Below are 18,699 nucleotides of genomic sequence, written 5' to 3' on the forward strand. Positions count from 1 at the left end.
CTTAGCTAGACCTGCCCTTTGGGACAGAGCTGGTACCACTTGAGGGCCTTGGTCTACCCACCACTGCTCCCCTTCATTACAAACCCGCTGCTGGCAGCACGGCTGAGGATAAACGCACAAAACTTGGGTTTCAAGTTGTGTGTGGCTTTTCAACCCCATCAAATAGCTTTATTCACACAAACGTCTCTTAATTTACAAAGCCTCTGCCACTCATACACATCAGGGTATCCACAGTGTTCAAAGAACTTAAATAGAACGTCTCATACCAACCCGAGTAAACCAAGTACAAAAAATATTTATATAAAGTTGTTCACACATAGGTCCTAGATTACCAGCTTCTGTGCAAAAAAAAAAAAGAAAAATACAGGTTCATTTACTAATATAATTATCTTTAGTTTGGAGTCTGGGTTTAAGCCTTCTGCTCTTGCTAGCTCAGCGCCAGGGCTGCAGGGAGCGGAGGGAGCCCGCAGCGGGGCTGGGCCAGGGTGCCCCCGTCCTGGGGCTCGCCCAGAGCTGCTGGGGCTCCAGCACCTCCCTGGTGTTGCAGGGAAGCGGCTCTGCAAAGCTGCTGGGGTTTGCTGGGCGAGGGAGCTGAAGGCCCGGGATGGGGACAGGTGCCAGGACAGGGACACCAAGCACTCCCTTTTAGCCCCTGCGAGCTCGTCCCGCAGCCTGGACATTGCCCTTGGAGTTAGAAGGGCTTGGGCAGACTGCCGAGGAACAGGATTTGTCTCCCATCGCAGCTGGAGGAGAGCAGCTCCCCACGCTTTCCTTCCAGCTGCGCCCACCGCCTCGACACCCTGCTCCGAAGCGTGAAATGCTTTTGGACATGAAGGGCCACAGGCTGGGACATGCCCGGCGACCAGCGGCGCGGCAGAGGAGCTGCGGCGCAGCTCTGCCCACCACCGGCAGCAGCTCCCGGGAAGCACCGTGGTGAGGGAGCCAGCAGCACCGGCATCGGCCACATCCCGCTGCCAAGGGAGCCGGGGGCTCTGCTTTCCAGACGCTGCCCCTCGGGCCCGTGCAGCCCGGCTGACGGGATGAGAGGCTGCGAGGAGCCGGGGCAGAGCACACAGCCTGCTCCTGCGGCACCGCCGAGCCGGCGCGGGGCTGAGCACCGCACCCCCATCCTGCAGCAGCGGCGCCGAAATGGGACCGGGAGCCCCCCTCGCCCCGGTGGCTGTAGCGCGAGGCTTGGGCAGCACACGCCTGGGGTAACGAAGGAAAGCAGCCACGTGTTTCCTTGCTCTCGTGACCTGCAGAAAGCACAGGGAAACGCGTCCCAGTTCGTGCCCTGAAGCCGTCGCCCCATGGTGTTCGGCAGGCTGGCTTAAACCCAGACTCGGTACTGCATACGGAGGAGACATACAACGCACACAATGGAGGATTTCCACAACGATGGTAATGCTTGTTTTAAGTGTTATTGCTCCAGAAAGGCTCTGGGAGCCTCTGATATGTGAAGGAGCTGGGTCCTGAGGAGTAAAGGAAGACCACAGGGGTAACTCTTATCTGTCACTAGCACCGCTGAACCTCAAACACAGCAGCAAGGGGACAAGGGGGAGCTAATCTGACCCCTCTAGGCTAGAGCCACCTCCGTTCTCTCCTCCCCGTGGACCGAAGTGCGGCCGGGAGATCCCCGCGACACCCGCACGACGCCGGCGGTGTCGATCTTGCTGCAGGCTGGTGCAGATAACGCGTTTCCCAATCCTCCTGAGGCTTGGCTTGTTCCCCCCACCCACCCCACATCCCCCTTGTAAACAGCATAGTCAGAAGTAAACAGTTTCATACAATCGCTCCCCCAGCGCGGGCACCGGCTGGGGCCCCGCAAGCCCGGAGGGCGGCAGGGTTGCGAAGAGGGTGCTTGGCTCCCCCCGCACTGACCGGGCCCCCCGGAACCTGGATGCTCAACTTCACCGCGGCCAGGAAGGGATGGAGACAGCCTGGCCCCGGGCTGGGCAACGGGCTGCAGGCTCGGGGCTGCTTTCCTAAGCTTGAGTTTTCCCAGCGGCGCATCCTAATGCCAAAAACATCTACAGCAGAAGGAGAACTTCAGCCTGCGGGAGCTGGGCAGGAGATGCCCGATAGACCCAGCTGGGAAGAGAAACCTAATCATCCCCCATCCCACAGCATGTGCAGGTTTGAGCTGTTCCCTGTTCCCACCTCGTTCCAGAGGGAGCGTGGGTCTGGGAGAAAGTAACTGAGAGGAGAGATGCTAGGAGCTGTAAACACAAGGCAGGTTCCCATCTAATCTGGGGAGTCGAGCACAAACAGCAGCAAAATCATCAGGGAGAAATGCTCTTAAAAGGACAAACTAATCGGGGCAACATCCACATTGGCCAAAGGCTAGCAGCCCTAGGTCTCATCCTCGGAAGTGTTTGCTAAATCCTAAGTAAGGCACTACGGTCTAGCTCACTAACATCAAGCTGCTTTAAAAAAAAAAAAAACACATCTGCAATGCAAAAGCTGAGGTGGAGACGTGTGGTTTGAAGATGGCCTGAAGAATGGCCGGAGAGGGGTGACCCTGCCAGACGCTGCCTGCCAGGCTCGCTCCTGTCCCCAGAGAGGAGCAGGGCGCTGGCAGCAGGCAGCGGTCCCGGCGAGCAGCCCGCTCACCACCTTCCATCTCCACGCCCCGCGGTTCAGGCTTGGTTTCCACACGTGGAAGCTCCCTTCTCCGAGGGCGTAACGCCCGGTGAGGGGCCCTTCCAGCCGGGAAAGCCGCCTGAGCAGGGCTGGGAGGTTAAACCCCTCCTGCTGCAGCCCTTCAAGCCAGGGTTTGGTTTTAACAGTTGTAAGTCAGGAGCAAAGGCTCTGTCAGGCAGAGGAAGGATGGTCCAGCGATCAGGGCACTAACGCTGTACTTGTGAACTACGGGGTTCAGCTCTCGCCTCGCCGCAGCCCTCCTGCGGGATGCAGGGCTCTGCGAGCCCTCCCCGGGAGCTGGGGGAGAAACCCGCCCGCGGCTCCTCGGCACGGCCGCTGCAGGGATCTGCTGCTAGTTAGGGAGCTGTGGGAGCAGCCAGGGCGCTTGTTCAAAGCCCCCGAGAGCGCTCTGCGGCCAGGGCCGAGCACAGCGCCTGCTAACCAACCCCAAACTGCTCAGACCCCAGTAACCAGCCTGGAGGGAGTCTGTACAGTCGTGCTCTGGCTGTGGCTGGCCACAGCCCACAGAAGCATCCCTAGGAACAAACAGAAGAGCAGCGTGGGAACAGGGGCTTGGCGCTGAATTTCTGCTGTCCAAACCTTCACAAGTCACAGACGTATGGTCTGGAACCTCCTGGCATCGTCCTCCTAAGAGGGACCTGGCCTTCCTGCAGCGACAGCCTTAGCTTTGTGTCCTGGAATAGATGGAAGAGAGAAAAAGAAACCCCTCCCTCCCTTCCCCTGCTCCAGCTCGGCCTTGGCCCACGTGAATTGACTGCGTTTCCATTCGTTCCCATGAGGTCAGCAACGTACACTGAGCAGATACAAGGAGGTGCTGCCAGTTCAGGAACCTTCCAGTGATGACACGGGAAAGCTGCAGCCGGCGCGCAGGCGAGGGGCCGTTCCCGGAGCTGGGGACGAGGGGGTCGGGGCACCCTCCGGCCTGTGGCCCTTGGCCAGCTCCAGCTGCGGGAAGGGCTGAGCGCCGGGGCAGCTCGGGAGCGACGCTGGGTGAGACCAGCCCGCTCCCCAAACCGCTGCCGGGTGATTTAAGCCTGGTGAGAAACGTTTTAGTTGGTTCAGAACCTGCAGGGTGGAGAAGAGGTGGTGCTTTACATTGCATTTACAGTGAGCAAAGTCTAAAGACCATCAATGTGGGGTCAGCCCCAGAATATTAGTGTTGCTCTAAATATAGGCAAGGAAATGGAGTATTAACTGCTCAGCCTGAGGTTCCTTACCTGAGCTGTACTGTACTGTAACCAAAGCTAAACAGCAGCATTGCCTTTTGCTTCCTGGACATAGTTATCTAGCAGGGAAAAGTGTTTTGCCGGAGGCTAGAGTCCAGCCCACGAGCCATTTAGGCCAAACCTCCTCCTCTCCCAGGTGTTGTTCCTCACAACTGAAGTTTGGCATTAAACGGCTCAGAGTAGTGGCCTGCTTTCTGTTTCTCTTGTACGCAGATGCTGTCCACCTGAAAACGTACCCACGGGCTCCCCGTTGCCCTCTGTAGAGAAAGACGGTAACGAACGTCCCCAGTGAGACCCAGCCTGGGGAGAATGAAGGTCTGCCCCTCGCAGCAGCGGCCCTGCCTCGCCGAATGGCTTTCCAGCTCCTTTATGCTACCCTATCCCAACGTCAACTGCTCGCAGCCTGGGGAGCATCCCCCTCTTCAGAAGCTGCCTGGCTATGAAATTTTTTAGCTGCTTGCAACATGTGGTCTGAGAGACTCACTTTTTCTAAAGCACTGCACTCCCAGTGCAAACCTAGCAATCACTTTGCTCCCGTTTCCCCTAGGTGAAAGCAATAGCTTTAAACCCAAAGTTGTGCCCAGCCGGGCTCCGATCTGGTGCCTGGCAGCACACCTCGCTGCCGGGCTGCCAGTTCCCACCTCCTTATGGAACCAGATTTTCTCTAGAAACATCTACTGAGTCAGTGGCAGCACAGGAGACAGGGGGAGGGCTGGGCAGGGGCAGCTCTGCTCTCTGGGTCTTGTTTAAAAGTCTCATGAGCACGATAGCCGCCGGCCTCTGCTCTTCTACAGCCCCCTCCCGCACCCCCAGAACACCTCTCCCCAACAAAACAAAGTAACACCCAAAGATTTCACATTGCCAGAGATCCTGCAGACCAGGGATCTTCTGTATCGTCATCTTCCCTTATCTTTGACTTCCCTCGTTGCACGTAAATAATGGAGATTATGGGTCCCTGGTAAATAAACCTGCAAGAAAAACAAGAAAGGAGAAAGAGGTCAGGTATGTCAGCGGTTTTGTCCCAGTTGCTATATTCTGACAGCATCCTGCCAGCCCTCCTGCTGCCACCCGACCCAGGCTGCAGGTAGGTAAAGCAAGCAGGATCGCTGGTTCAGTGCGCTCGCTGCACCTCTCTTCATTCCCAAGCCTTAATTAAAGCATCGTTTGAGGGTCTGGGAGGACTCAAGATGAGCGCACGCCTTCTCGTCACACGGCCCCGAGCAATGACTGCGAACAGCAATGCCTACAACAACTGTGCCGGGTGGAAGGTGCAACGGTAACCAGATCGGTGCTGGAGTCATTTGGCTGCTGGATGGAAGGGTTGGAGGACACTGGAGAGGGAGCCCAGTCCAACAGCTTTCCCACTGGTCCCAGTTAGTCCGTGGGGTTCGCTGCGGTGACAGCCTGGCTGGAACGAGGATGAGCATCACCACGGCAGAGCCTGGCCTTGAGGGTCCAGGCGATGCACCCGTGAGCGCTGGCTCCCGGTCCTCTACATCCGCAGAGGAACGGCGGAACAGGCTGTGACACCGGGGACGCCCGGCACCGCGCGCCCCGTGCGTCAGCAGCAGCTCGGGCTTCTCAAGTGCCTCTGCAAGAGGTGGTTAAAATCCATTTCGGTGCAACTGAAAGCAGAGCAGGATGGGTTCTCAGTGCAGCCATGCTGCGCTTGCAACAGCCCACAAGGATGCTCAGCACCAGGGATTTTAGGGAAGAATGGGCAGATCTTTGCTGCACCGGTCCCTGCTCTGGCCAAAGCCCCAAGGCACAGCATCCCCCACGGCCCCTGTTGCACCAAGGGTGCTGCAGCGATTCCTCCGCAGCCCTGGCACCGCACCCTCCCGTCCTCCGAGCTCAGGACACAGAAATGCTCAACTCTGCGCATAAGCCCCCAGCATGTTCCACCCAGTTTGTCTGCAACCCAGTAAATTCCCTGCAGACATCCCATCCAGCAGCAAGTCTGACCCCGTCAGAGGAACAGCACGCAATGTCACTTCTGTATTGGAAATGCATCATTCAGGATGTCACAACCTTCAGAGGAGGGACCAGCAGGGCTGAGGCCAGGGGTTGGGCTGGGAAGCAGCAGTGATGATGGTCCGATGAAAGCCGGGACCCAGCTGCCCGATGGAGGGACCTGGGGGTCTCCCCGCCGCTGTCAGCTCTGCCCACTGGCTCCTCGAGGGCTTCCTGCAGCGGAGGACGGGGCTGAAGTCACTGCAACACGTGCAAACCTTCACCCCAAGGCGAGGGCCCTGCTTCACTTCGTCACCCCTCGTGCTACGCATGGGTGGTAATTTTCCAGGAGTTAACAGCAGTTTAATTGTTGCCCAAACTTGAGCTCTGAGCTCAGACAGTTACATGGAAAAAAACTGGGGAGGGTGGATTTCGCTCCCCCCTTCAGCAGGGGCAGGTCCTCTCCCACGGGGAACGGGCGAGGGGCTCTGCAGAGACACCGGGCGACAGCAAGGGAGCAGCGGGAGAGACCTGCCGAAGAAAAACTGCCAGTGCCCAGCAAATTACTCAAATCCCTTAGCCCTAGGAAATCTCGTTAAAGAAATCCGTGCCTGAGGAACGCATTTCTAAAGGAAGAGGCTGCCTCTGCTGCTGGGAGCAGAAGCCAGGGCCACGGGCACGCTGCTTTTCAGGAGAGGTTAACCAGGAGATGCCGCCTTTGCAGGCTGCCATCAGAAAAAAAAAGCCTTTCTGTTTGAGAAGGCAGGCTTGCGAGAGGCACCCGGACATCAGGTCAGGGGCAATGGCGTGAAGAATTTTCTGGAAGATTTCTCCTGCGGTGCAGCTTCATTAGCAAGTAGGGCAGCGTTTCTGGGCGTGCTTCCCTGGAGTAGGAGCATTTTCAGGGAAGGCGTTTGCTTGAGCAGCCCCGAGCTCGCAGCTCTGAGACAGGAGAGCTCACTCCATTGACGCACGTTGTTCCAGGGGCTTGTTCAAGAGCTTTTAATCCCTCCACTGATGCCACTTATAGTTTTAATCAGCTCGAATGTTCATTTGGCATCAGCAGGATATGAACCAGCAGCCCATGGAGTCCTCATCCAGCACCTAAGGAAGATGACACTAATGCGTGGGTCACGGCAGAGATGGGAGGTGGCAACGTGGTCTGCGTGGTATCAGAGGACTCGGTGCAGGGGAGGGAGAGATAACCCAGCACCTTCTCGTGTTAATCACGTTATCTACCCCTGCGTGGGAACACAGGGCACGAGGGAAGGGGGCTGAGAGCCTGCTTTGTCTCCTAAGTCCTTCCTCATGCTCTGTACGTATATTTGTGACGCATTCCTTGGGAGCTTCCTTAAATCCAGCCGCAGCGGCCTCCCCCAGGAGGGAGAACAGGGCTGACGGTGAGCAAACGCAAACACTAACACATCTGGCCAGAGGTGATGTGATCCAGTTCATCCTCAGGGCTTCACTGCTCCCCAGGGAGAATCAACGCTGCCCAAAAAGATGTCACCTCTCCACGGGGTGGCCCTGCGATGCTGCACCCACTGCTGCGGCCGAGAAGAGGAACTGACCTTGCTTTTCCCACCCCATGGCTTTTGTCCATGTCAAGATTCACAAACTACACTGAAAACAGTCTGAAGTCAAAACCAACGTTGTTTCAGAAAGGAAACTGCTATCCTTTTCCTCGACTTGCTCGCCTGTTCCTGGCCAGCGGGGTAAGGGCACTTTTACCGCATGGTGAAATCCGAGTTGAGCGGTACTAAGAGACAAGACCTAACTTGGTGCAACAGCCCTGCTCACTGACGGCTCGCAGAGATGCTGCTGATGTGCCCCTGATCCCTGCCTGCCAGGTCCGAAATGCTGCCGGGCAGCAGTTCGTTAGCGGTGCTCAGGAGCGGCTGGGCACAGCACCAGCGAGCTCTCGCCGGGGACAGACACCATCACGCAGGGAGAGCAGATGAGCTTGTTCAGCATCAGCTCCCGTTGCATTTTGAGAACACAAAGAGGAGAACAATGCGAATGCAAACGGTTACTTTCAGCTGAAACTGGAATGATCAAAACCAGTGACAGAGGAGGAGGAGGAGGGCTGGAGTGAACGGGGCTGGCCTCGGCTGTCAGACACCTTGCTGCTGAGGGCAGCCCCCAGATGCTGCAGTCTGCACCACGCTGCACGCACAGATTCCCGCCATTCACCTTGAGCATCCACCCTAAAATCAGACCTGTTTTATCCACAGTGAAAATATCATGGAATAGGATCTACCAAAACGAGCTGCCTTCTACACTGATCACAACCATCGCGGTTTGATGCCCTACGTGAATTAAAACTACGAAGTTTCTTAAATGTATTACAGCTGTGGTGGGTGACGCTGCCACTTGCTTCTGTGGCCAAGACCACCAGTGCCACTCCAGCGAGCAGCACGCAGCCACGAGCTCTCGCTGTACCTCGCTCCTCAGCGACTTGTGTGAGGGTTGCTCAGTCCACACCGCACAAACCCACCCCGTGAGAGGGTCCCACTGACGCAGCCTCCACCGGAGGCCCCTCGCGGGCCCTGGGGAACTCGGAGGGCAGCTACAGAAAAAGATATGCAAAGAAAATGATGTTCACATTGCAGGAAAGGAGGAGCCAGGACCCAGCCTTCCAGTACCGACAAGAAGGGGTGAAATACTCCTCAGCATGTGGTGCAGTCACGGTGCTGGGCTACCCCACCGCAATCAAGAAAGGATCAGCAGGTACCCAGCACCATCCAGCCACTCCCCAATTGTCCTAGACAGGCTTTTGTCCTCTTTGCCCAAAAGGCATGCTTTTGGGAACAGCCATCTCAGGCTTTAGATAAACTCCTCCTGCAGAAGGCGGGGAAGCACAGTGTTCAGATAAGACCGACCTTTGTTTGGCCCAGGGAAATGCTGCCCACCTCTGCTGGACCTATGGCCCCAGGGCTGCTGAGGGGAGCAAGGAGATAAGCAGGCTCATCTCCACCCCAGACACCCTGGCATCCAGCAGAAACCAAGCCAGAAACACTTTCCTGGCTGAGAACTGGCACTTAACGTCTGCATTTCAGAAGGCTAATGGGAGCATGAAGCCTGCCGACTGGCAGGTACGTGCAGCATCCGTAGCAGAACTAAAGGCAAAGCTGCTGGGACACGAAGCAAAGTGGGAAGAGGTCGGTGGCATACCAAAGAATAAGCAAAAATCTGATTGCCTGGGTCAGGGAGGGTTACAGTTTTCCAGGTTATGGCATGAACCAAGGCTGAGCCGGGTCTGAAGCTGCCCTGGGGAAGAAGAGCTCGCTGCACGACCCAGCAGCACTACAAGCTACGCACCAGTGCCACAACTAAGTTGGAAGAGGTTACTTAAGTTTCTCGGTCAACTTAAACTACCTGAGAGCAGAATTCAGGCCCTGCTCTAAATCCCATTTTAAGCTTCTCAAGCGGGTTTCCGATTTAAGATTTGCATTTAATAACAGACAGAAGTAGGCTGATTTGAATGCACGTATAGAGAACGCATTAGGAAAACCCTATAGGAAAGCAGACCAAGTATTCTGCTGCCCCAGAAACAAGCCAGAGGAACGCTCCCCACAGCACGACGCTCTGGGTTTGCGGTGAACATACGGCTTGTGCCGGGGCTCCTCTTCTGGGCCAAGCAGCCACGCTCCGTATGCCGGGTTGCGTTATGTAAGTGCATCCATCTCTGCTGCAGCTGCGTCACCGACGGAGCCATCGGTGCAGACTCATGGCTGGCTCCGGCCAGGGATGGAGAGGGGGAGGTTTTGCAGAAGGCAGCTGGGTTTTAAGCAAACAGCCCCGGGGTAGGACTGTCCCCTCAGTGTTTGTTATCCCTGCATGTACTATTCTGCAGATATGCGCAGGATGAATTTTCCCCGGAGGGCACGGGCTAGTTGCATAACGCAGCAGCATCATGTCAGCACAGAGCGATGGCAGATGGCAACGGCGGCGGCAAACCCTGACCCGACCCTCCGCCACGCCGCAGAGCTGCTCCCAGCCGCCCAAGGAGACCCACGCCTCGCCCCGGGGCACGACGTAGGGTGCCCTGCTCCTGCCCCAGGACTTTATCACACCCATCTCAAGGGCTGACATTTCTGCAGATTCACTCTCCCACCCTAATCCCCAGCCCACACTTGCACTGGGACCAGTACCGAGCCCCAGCCCCAGGCGGAAGCAGTCGCATCAATTACTTGCGCTGGAGATCTCAAGGGCGTGAAGTATTTTGTGCCAGGGTGTGGAGGGGATGGTTTCTGAACCAGTTTGGACAAACCAGCAGTGACACCACCAGACCCACCCCGTGGGCCTTTCCATTTCTATATTCCCATTTCTCTGCAAACAGCACAAAGCTTACCCGGGCACGCACGCAGAGAGGGGACAGGCAGCGCATCGCTTTACGTAAGCTCAGGAACCCTCAGGTGGGCAGCGGGGAGGTTTTTTAGCAAAACCTGCCAAAACGCCCCCGCCTTCCCCACCGCCCTGCTGCTGGAGGCTCGCTCTCAGGAGCGGGCTAGGTGCGCGGCCATCGGCTGCAAGGCTGAAGGCCGGGTGTTTGCTGGCTACAGCAGCCATTTCGTCCCTCTCTGCTCTCTTGTATCTGCGATCTGCTCCGGTCCAGCGGGATCTGCGTGGTTTCAGGGCGAGGTAAGGGCTGGGGAGCCCCAGCTGCACTGCCAGCCCCTGACACAGGCAGGCTTTTAGAGGGCTCCTGTGACCAGCAGCGGCCAGGCAGCTCTGCAGGAGCTTGAGAAGGACCTGGGCTGGGAAGACGTCAGCCTTGCCCCTTGTAATCTGTAATATTTTCAGTTTCATTGGAGTGTTTGGCCAGGAGAATCCCTAGTAACAGCTCTTGTTTACAGACAGCTTTGCCATGCAGGCAACACCTCCCAGTCCTTTGGTGTCACTGGTCAGTGATGCTGCCAGCTACCCCACGTCCCTGGGGGCCCTTCCAGACCATGTGTGACCACCCAGGCCCCAGGACCAGGACCTCTGAGCTTGGGACTATTTAGGAACCAAGCTGGGGGGAGAAGGGAGGGGACTCCGCTTGAACAGAGCTGAGCCCAGTCTGAGCACGATGTTTTGTAAGGTTCCTTCCTGAGCAGATGCAGGTCTACAAACTCAGATGCTGGAGGCCAAAGCATCCTACTGGGTTTGGGCAACTGCAGTTCGCGCCAAAGGGAAGCCCTGCCTTTAGCCAGGAAACGAAACAAAGTGGACCCACGTGCCTCGTAGGCGAAAGCAAAGGAAACAGCTTTGTGCTGAGACAGACCTGCCACTCCAGCCCCGAGCTGTCCCGAGTCTCCGAGGGAAGGGGACGGTGCCAGACAGCGAGGTGCTCTCAGCACTGACTGCAGGAACTCTACTGTGCAGCAGAGGAGGCAGAACCGGCAGCTCCTTCCCTGCCTCTGGGAGGAACGGACGGACCCTCAGCTGATATCAGAGGGTGCTCGCAGGTGTACGCTGTGCACCAGCCTGTCTCAGCCGCTGGCCAGGATCTCCGAGGAGCAGGGCCCCTGCCCAGCCCTGCCAGCTCCGCTGGGCCTTTGGGCAGCAGCAGAACGTGCAGCTGCTAATTCTGTTTCCCACCTCTACTTTATTTTTGCAGTAGAATAGGTGGAAAAAAACCTCAGAAGCAGTGCTCTGATGAGTCACTATCGAAATAGCTCTGGGAACATAAAAGACTCCTTTGTGTCACTACAAAGTACATTATTGGGCTGGTACAGCAGACAGAATAATATAAAAACTGCAGATCACTTACCCAGCTGCAAAGCACAGCAGTGCCCTGCCCTGAATTTAAGCAGCACATGTAACCTGGTCCATTCTGGTTTCAAGCTCAAAGGCATCAGGTCGATCCTGCGGGTTAGCAGCCAACATGTCTTTCAAGAGCTGCTTGATCCCCTCAGACATGGAAGTCCTGCGTTTCTGAGGGATGTGCAGCTCCATCTTTGGGTTTTCTAGCAGCGCTTCCCCAACGGGCACAATCTCGGTCCCCTGCTTGATGTAGGTCCCCAGCAGCTCCTTCTTGGTCTCGGCATCGATGAAAGTTATCCTTTCAATCATGGCCCAGATGATGATGCCAAGGGCGAAGATGTCAGCCTTGGCGGTGTAGTGTCCCTCCCAGACCTCGGGCGCCATGTAGAAATCGGAGCCGCAGGCCGAAGACAGCCAGTACTTGTTCACATTCACATTTTTGTTCTCGTGCCCACCCTCCTTACCCCGAGCAGTCAGGCCAGCGCAGACCTTACTCAGCCCGAAGTCAGCCACCTTGAGAACAGGGGTGCCGGACTTCTCGGTTATCAGGATGTTGTCTGGTTTCAGGTCCCGGTGGACAATATGGTTCTTGTGCAGGAAGGCAATGGCGCTGGTCAGCTGCAGCATGAAGCTCTTGTTTGTCGCTGGGTCGGGTCTTCGTGAGAGCACGTACTGGTTGAGGTCTCCCCCTTCACAGAACTCCATGACGAACCACAGGTAGCACGGCTCCTCCGCGTAGCCCAGGATCCTCTCACCTAACCGAAGGGGACAAAAGCAAGAGTGGGTTTTTCAGACACATTACAAAATGTCCACACTAACTCAGCATGGGCAAGGAACGGGTCTGGTTTATGCGGACAGTAAAGGCCTTGGGAACGTGACTGGGACCTATCGCACCGCAGGGTACCAGCAGCGACGCTGGCACTGCTGTGGCTTCAAGCACTTTAGGATCCCGTTGAGTGCCATGCACCAGTGCCACGATTATCGGAGCCCACTGCCACGATTACCGGAGCCCGCTGCCACGATTACCGGAGCCCGCTGCCACGATTACCGGAGCCCGCTGCCTGGGAGCCAGCTCAGGGACCCGTTCCCAGGCGTGCGAGTGAGGCCGAGCACGCGTCTTCTCAGGCGCTTGCAGTGAACTTGGAAGCGGAGGGTTATTTTCCTGCGCTACCATCAGGCAACTCTCCCCGGGCTCTAACAGCCAAAGCAGCAGAGCACAATTAGCAGCGAGTCTACAGGAAAAAAATCAGTTCTATGTGAAGGCCAGCTCTCCCACCTGAGCTCTGCTGCAGGAGGGAAAGGCTGGCTCATACCTTACGCTTTACTGGTATAACTGCAAGCGGGGAGTAAATCGCACCCCTTAATGCTGTGCCAGCACAGCCTCGCTAAGAGCAGCCACACCAGTGCCAAAGCCTTGCACCACACTGGCTCTTCTCAGACTAAATTTGTGTGTTTAAACATTGTGTTTGTGCTAGGGGAGCTCTGCCACTTCACACCGCTTACGTTAAGTGCCAACAAGTCTTTAAAGAGAGGAAACTGGAGGCCCAAGTAGCAAACAACATTTAAGTACAATCTCAGCCACGCTAACGAATATAACTCTTGCCTCGCTCGTTAGCGCTGCTGCTCAATATTATGCCCCGAACAGCTTCTTCCTTCACCAGACATCTTGCTGAGCTCTTCAAGCGTCTCAGGTTCAACTCATTGCATCTAGCTTTTACTCCACAACCCCCCTGCCAAAGCAAACCACTCTCTTGCACGTAAATTAGACACGCGGAGAAATGCAACAGCATCATATCGGCTAACAGGGCCGGGTCTGCCGCTGGCGCTCCCCAGGGCATCCTGGCATCGCGGTGCGATGCCAGGATGCCCTGGGGAGCCCCGGCGGCAGACCCGGCCCCATTAGCTGATGCCAGGATCACCGGCACAGAGGACCCAGGCGACAGACAGAGCCTGCGCACACAACCAGGGTATCATTTCGCTCTAGGAACTAGGGGTTTTTTTTACCCTCAAGCACCATAAAGAGAGAAGCTGGAGGACACCACTCACTTCTGCCACAGTTAACAAGTCACACAGACGGATTTGAGTGTTTTGAAAGCAGTTAACTAACTCCACCCATTTGACAAAGTTGGGTTTTGTTTTAGCAAAGCCCTAGAGAGCATCTGGGAAAGGAAACTTCCAGCAGCAGGTAAAGCCAAGGACTACCAGGGACACCAAGCCCCGGGCTGCCCGACACCCATGCCTGCGATGGTCAGGGATCAGTGTGGGTGGGAATATTGGTTATTTGCACAAACAGTCTGTATCCATGGCTACTGCTATGGAAATAAAAGTCTGCACAACAGAAGGATTTGGCTGCACCTCCCTGCCCTCAGCAGAAGATGAAGGTTAGGTCTGGGGGATGGGAGGGACCGTGAACAGGCTGGAGATACAGGGCCTTGGGTGCGCTTTGAGGGGCCAAATAAGACCCCAAAGTGCTGGAGGGGGGCTCAGCACGTGAGCCCAGGGGCCACCTGGGAGCAGCACAGGACAGCTTGGCTCTGGAAACCAAAACGCTGACCGGGAAAAGCAGCTTCTCCAGTGCAAGTCACCCTTTGGTGACACTAGCATGACAGCATGGAAACTGAAGCAGAGGCTGCTCGTTCCAGGAGCGGAGACCTTTGCACAGCCAGGACAGCCCCAGCTCACACCGCTGCCGCCACCTCAGGTTTGCTAAACCCCAGCAATGCTGCAGCAGGGCACAGGGCTTTGCTTTCCTGCTCCCCTCAGCATCCCTACAGCCCCAGCGTGGGGAGCAGGAGGGCCTGGCTCTTCTCAGCCAGGAACCACACCGTGATGGGGAGCGCGGCAGAGCCCCGCGCCCATCACGCACGGCCAGGAGCATCAGGCCGGGGCATGCAGGCAGGAGGGCGAGAGCATTCACACGGCAGCGCTGCCGACAGCCCCTTCCCGCAGGGAAGCAGCTCAAACACCGGCTCGCCAGCAGCAGGGACCTGCTGGCTCCAACAAGTCAAGGTTTGTTTTTAGCATAATGAAGGCTCCAATTTAAAACTTGGCCCCTGAACTGCAGCAAGCGCAGGGAGGACGCCGCTGACCCAGCAGTAGGTGCAAGCACCATGCATTTCACTTTGGGTGGAGCGCTGCTAGGAGAGGCTTAAGCCAAGAGTAATATTTCCTCATTTTCCTTCTATAATCTGAGAGTGGTTTAGTTGTTAAATCATCTTCCTGCCTTCATAACAAACAGCTTTAAGCATAAAGAGCTGGCAAGCCGCTTCCTAAAGATGAGATGTTAGCAAACTGAAGTCAAGCAGCCAAGAGCTGAAGAGATGCAGATGACAGGCCAGACCTGTTCTCTATCGCCCAGCGAGCATCCCTGCACGCTCCCTGCCCAAACGCAGGACGGCATGCGCTAACCTCTCCGTCCCTACAGCGGCCCTCCCATGACCTATCCTGGGAGCTCATTAACAGCTTGCTAATTTGCTTAGCATCACATGGAAAAAAATGTAACGAGAGCAGAACCAGCACCCACTGCCGTCTGTAACCCCCGACTCCCTCTGCAACGAGGCTGCGCCGGAGAGACGAGAGCCAGCAGCACGAAGCCTGGGTGCTCGGGCTGACGGCAACGCGCGTGGGCAACGCCAGGGCAGCCTGCGAGCATGGCCAGGCACCAGCGGCGAGTCGGTGGCCCCGTGGGTGACACGCTAGGATGCAACACCCTATAGCTGTTCACTTAATAAAGCAGCTCTGTCACGGCTATGGGTTAGGAACAACAGGAGGGGCACGTGGCCGTGCACAAGCCCTGATGGTGTGCATGTATCAGGGCACGTTGCTCAAGTACGTGTCTCTCCTGCAGGCTTCCAGCTTCCTTTCTACACTCTGCCCTTAAGTTTATTATTCCACATCTCATTAGAGTGATGAAGGTGCAGGCTCCGCACTGTAGCTGAGACCCAACATCGCCTGGTATCCTGACAGTTGTGCTCCCGATTCAGAAAGTCTCCGATTAATCCCCGCCGTGCCCTGAGCCCCGGCGCATTGGCACAGCATCTGTGCAGGCCCGTAAATAGCCCAGCTGCGGTCGTGCAGAATGGCACGGCAGCACAGCTACGTGCCGGCTACCTCGGCCGGAGCAACAGCACTGCGGCTCCATGCACGCAGCTTGCATGCTGCGGGCAGGGAAGGAGAGCAACCAGACTTGGGAGGCTCACCTAGCCCTGGCTTCTATTTTGAAAATATTTATCGGTGCCATATCAGACCCAAAGGTTGGGAAGGCAGCGAGCGCAGCCTCTGCCAGAGCCTGTGGCCAGCAGATAACACAGCCCGGAGGGCAGTCAGGAGGAAGGCAGATGGAGGGGAGAATGCACTCTGGTTTGAGGAGCGAAACTGCTGCTCTCTGGCCTTGGGATGGGGAGCCCAGCTCTGCTCCCCTCTTCAGAGGGCTGCAGCGGGACCAGGGCAGGCAAAGGCCCCCCCAGCAGGGAAGTCAGGGGGCTCTCTCCCCACCTAGAGATGGGGGGCACCCACAGCTACCCGAGAGCTATCCCCAAGCCGTGCCATCTCTTCTCAGGGTGTGCAACATGGCAAGGGGGGCAGGAAAGCCCTGCACCTGCCAGGAGAAGCTTGACTTGCTACAGCTGGACGTGCACTCAGCGAAGGGAAGAGCTGGCTCCTTTCCCGGGGAGCCGTGCCCGCGAGGGCACGTAAAGGAAGCACCCAGGCTACACCAAAATCAGGACACTGCCCTTCTGGCAGGGGCTCCCTTGGGTGGTTGTGTGGGGGGTGTGAAGGGAAAGCAGGATCAGGTCTGCATGGGGGAGAGCCAGGCAGGTCCAGACATGTCCCCACCGGAGCACGGAGGGGACAGGCAGGGCAGGGGCAGTCAGAGCCAGAGGTCTGCTCCGAGGATGGGTCTCGGCAGCCTTGCATCAAGTCTGTGCCTGGCACAGGGCTTGGAGGCTGCCTGCGCTGGGGGGGCATGGGGAGATTGAGCCCCCCAAGGAGCGTACGGGAGTCCTGGCACCCAAATTTGGGGAAGGAGGGGTTGGGGTGAGCTGGCTCTGGCTGCGGGGCGCAGGGCCATCGAGGAGATAGGGCTCCAGTATTTTTCCACATCTTCATTGCACATTGGCAGAGCTGGATCTGACAAGCAGCCAAGGGAGCAGAGGAGGGGAGGGAGCGTTTCGGAGATGTCACCATCACAGTCATCGGCTGTGGCAGGAGAAGGTGACTCCTGAGAGCCCCGTGATGCTGCTGAGGGACCCCAGGGGAAGCTGGGGGTGTCAGCCCAGGCTACAGGCACTGGTGCTTCCAGGGCTATCCCCACCGAGCCAGCACTTGGGCACGGGGACAGGAGAGTGCAAGGAACGGTCCCAAAGCTGTAAGAGCTCGAGGGAGCAGGCAGGGCACCCTACCGGGCTGCAGCCTCGGGGTACTCAGAGGAGACGGGACTGTGCATCAGGTGGAGAGGGGGGAGATGTCCCCTTGGTGCGACTGGGGCAGAGACCCCTGAAGGTCCCCAAGGGACACGCGTGGGCTGTGGTGCAGGTCAGGGTAGCAGGGGGAGCCCCAGGAGTGGGGTGTAATGGAGGAGGAGGTAAGCGCTGGCAGGGGGTGCAGGGAAGGGCTGAGGGCAGCACACAGGGATGCTCCCCAGGGCTGGGTCTGAGCCTGGAGATGACAACGGGGTCCCTCAGGAGGAGAGGCACGGGGCTGGGGTGCTGCAGAGGTACAGGGCACAAGGAGGGACCCCACGGGCAGGGCACAGGGCTGCCAAGGCACGGGGTGGGGGCTTAGGGAAGGGTGACCCTGGGAGCAGCACACAGAGGAAGGGGACGCACAGGGAGAGCCCAAGGGCACAGCAGGGGGCAGGGCCCAGGCCAGGTGATGCTGTGCAGGGGTCCCTGGGGGTGCTTGGGGGAGCCCTACAGGGACAGGACCGAGGCAGGCCATGGGAGCAGAGGGGAGCATGCCTGGGGCAGGCACCGCTGCTGTGCAGGGGGGCCCCAGGGCTGGCGGGGGGCACAGAGAGGACTGGGATGAGCAGGGGTGCAGTGGGGGGAGCCTGGGGCTGGTTATACCAGCGAAGAAGTGAGTTAAGGTGGAGGGAGGGGTGCTGTGAGAGGCGGGGGGGAGCCTGGGGTGGTCCTCTGAGGGCAGGTGATGGCAAGGAGGGATTTGAGCAACGGGGTGATGCTGGGGGGGGGGCAAGGGGGCTGCCCAGGGTGGGGGTGTCTGGGAAGAGTGCCCCAGGGCACGGGGGGTGGCACCGGGGCGCCCTGCCTGGGGTACCCCAGAGTGGGGGTCAGCCCCGGGGTGCTGGGGCGGGGGGGGATAACCCGGGAAGGGCGGCATCCCGGGGGGACGGCGCTGGGGTGGCCAGGAGGGTGCTGGGGGGGGGTCCTCGGCCTGGCAGCGGTGCCGGGGTGCCCCGGGGGGCCGGGTACCTTTGAGGGAGGTCTCGACGAGGCGCAGGTAGAGCTGGCTGCGCTTGTTGCCGTGGCTCATGCGCTGCCCCAGGCCGTGCCGCTGCAGGACGCACTCCTCGAAGCGCACCACGTTGGGGTGCTGCCGCCGGAGGCTCGTCAGGGCCCAGAACTCCGCCAACGCCAACTCCACGTTCTCCGGAGCGTCGCAACGGATCCGTTTCACCGCCAACCGGGCGCCGCTACGGCCCGACACCGCTTCGTACACCACGCCGTAGGCCCCGCGGCCGATCTCGGCCAGCAGGCTGTACCGCGGAGCCCCGCCGCTGCCGCCGACACCCGGGCCGGGCCCCGCCGCCGCCGCCATGGGGCCCCGCCGCGCCGCCCGCCGCCGCGTCGCCCTTTGTGTCCCGCGGCGGCCGCCGTCCGCCGTTTCCATGGCGCCGCCGCCGCCCCCCCCCCCCCGCCCCGGGGAGCGCCGCGCCGGGGAGCGCCGCGCGGGCGAGGGGGCACGCGCCGCCGCGTCGGAGGGCGGAAAAGCGCGCCCTGCCTGCCCCTTTAAGCGCTCGGCCAATCGCGGCGGCCCGGGACGAACCACGGCGGCGGGGGGGGGGGGGGGCGGTGGGAGCCGCGCCGGGATCCGGCCTCTCCCCAGCGGAGGGGCGGGCCTCGACGGCGGCGGCGGCCCGGTT

The 18,699-nt window shown here is 58.6% G+C and overlaps 1 protein-coding gene across 6 annotated transcripts; it reads right to left on the reverse strand.

Moving 5' to 3' along the window:
• Positions 1 to 128: 128 nt before the first annotated feature.
• On the reverse strand, positions 129 to 18,539 carry STK35 (serine/threonine kinase 35). 6 transcript variants are annotated; one of them, XR_015702971.1, is made up of 4 exons: positions 18,029 to 18,503; positions 11,602 to 12,349; positions 4,748 to 4,858; positions 129 to 1,256 (listed from the first exon to the last, which is right to left on the reverse strand). XR_015702971.1 is itself a non-coding variant. In XM_087749945.1 (3 exons), exons 1-2 carry the CDS (start codon positions 18,444 to 18,446, stop codon positions 11,637 to 11,639), a joined length of 1,131 nt encoding a protein of 376 aa, XP_087606071.1. In that variant the 5' UTR covers positions 18,447 to 18,539; the 3' UTR covers positions 129 to 4,858; positions 11,602 to 11,636. The 6 variants fall into 6 exon arrangements, 2 of the variants coding, with proteins under 2 accessions (XP_087606071.1, XP_009471697.2); XR_015702970.1 differs by having other exon boundaries at positions 129 to 3,729; XR_015702969.1 differs by having other exon boundaries at positions 129 to 3,729; positions 3,882 to 4,858.
• Positions 18,540 to 18,699: the final 160 nt, after the last annotated feature.

The sequence above is a fragment of the Nipponia nippon genome, unplaced genomic scaffold (assembly GCF_047370975.1).
Source record: "Nipponia nippon isolate SJK-2023a ecotype South Korea unplaced genomic scaffold, ASM4737097v1 scaffold_13, whole genome shotgun sequence".
In the NCBI taxonomy this organism is placed as follows: domain Eukaryota; kingdom Metazoa; phylum Chordata; class Aves; order Pelecaniformes; family Threskiornithidae; genus Nipponia; species Nipponia nippon.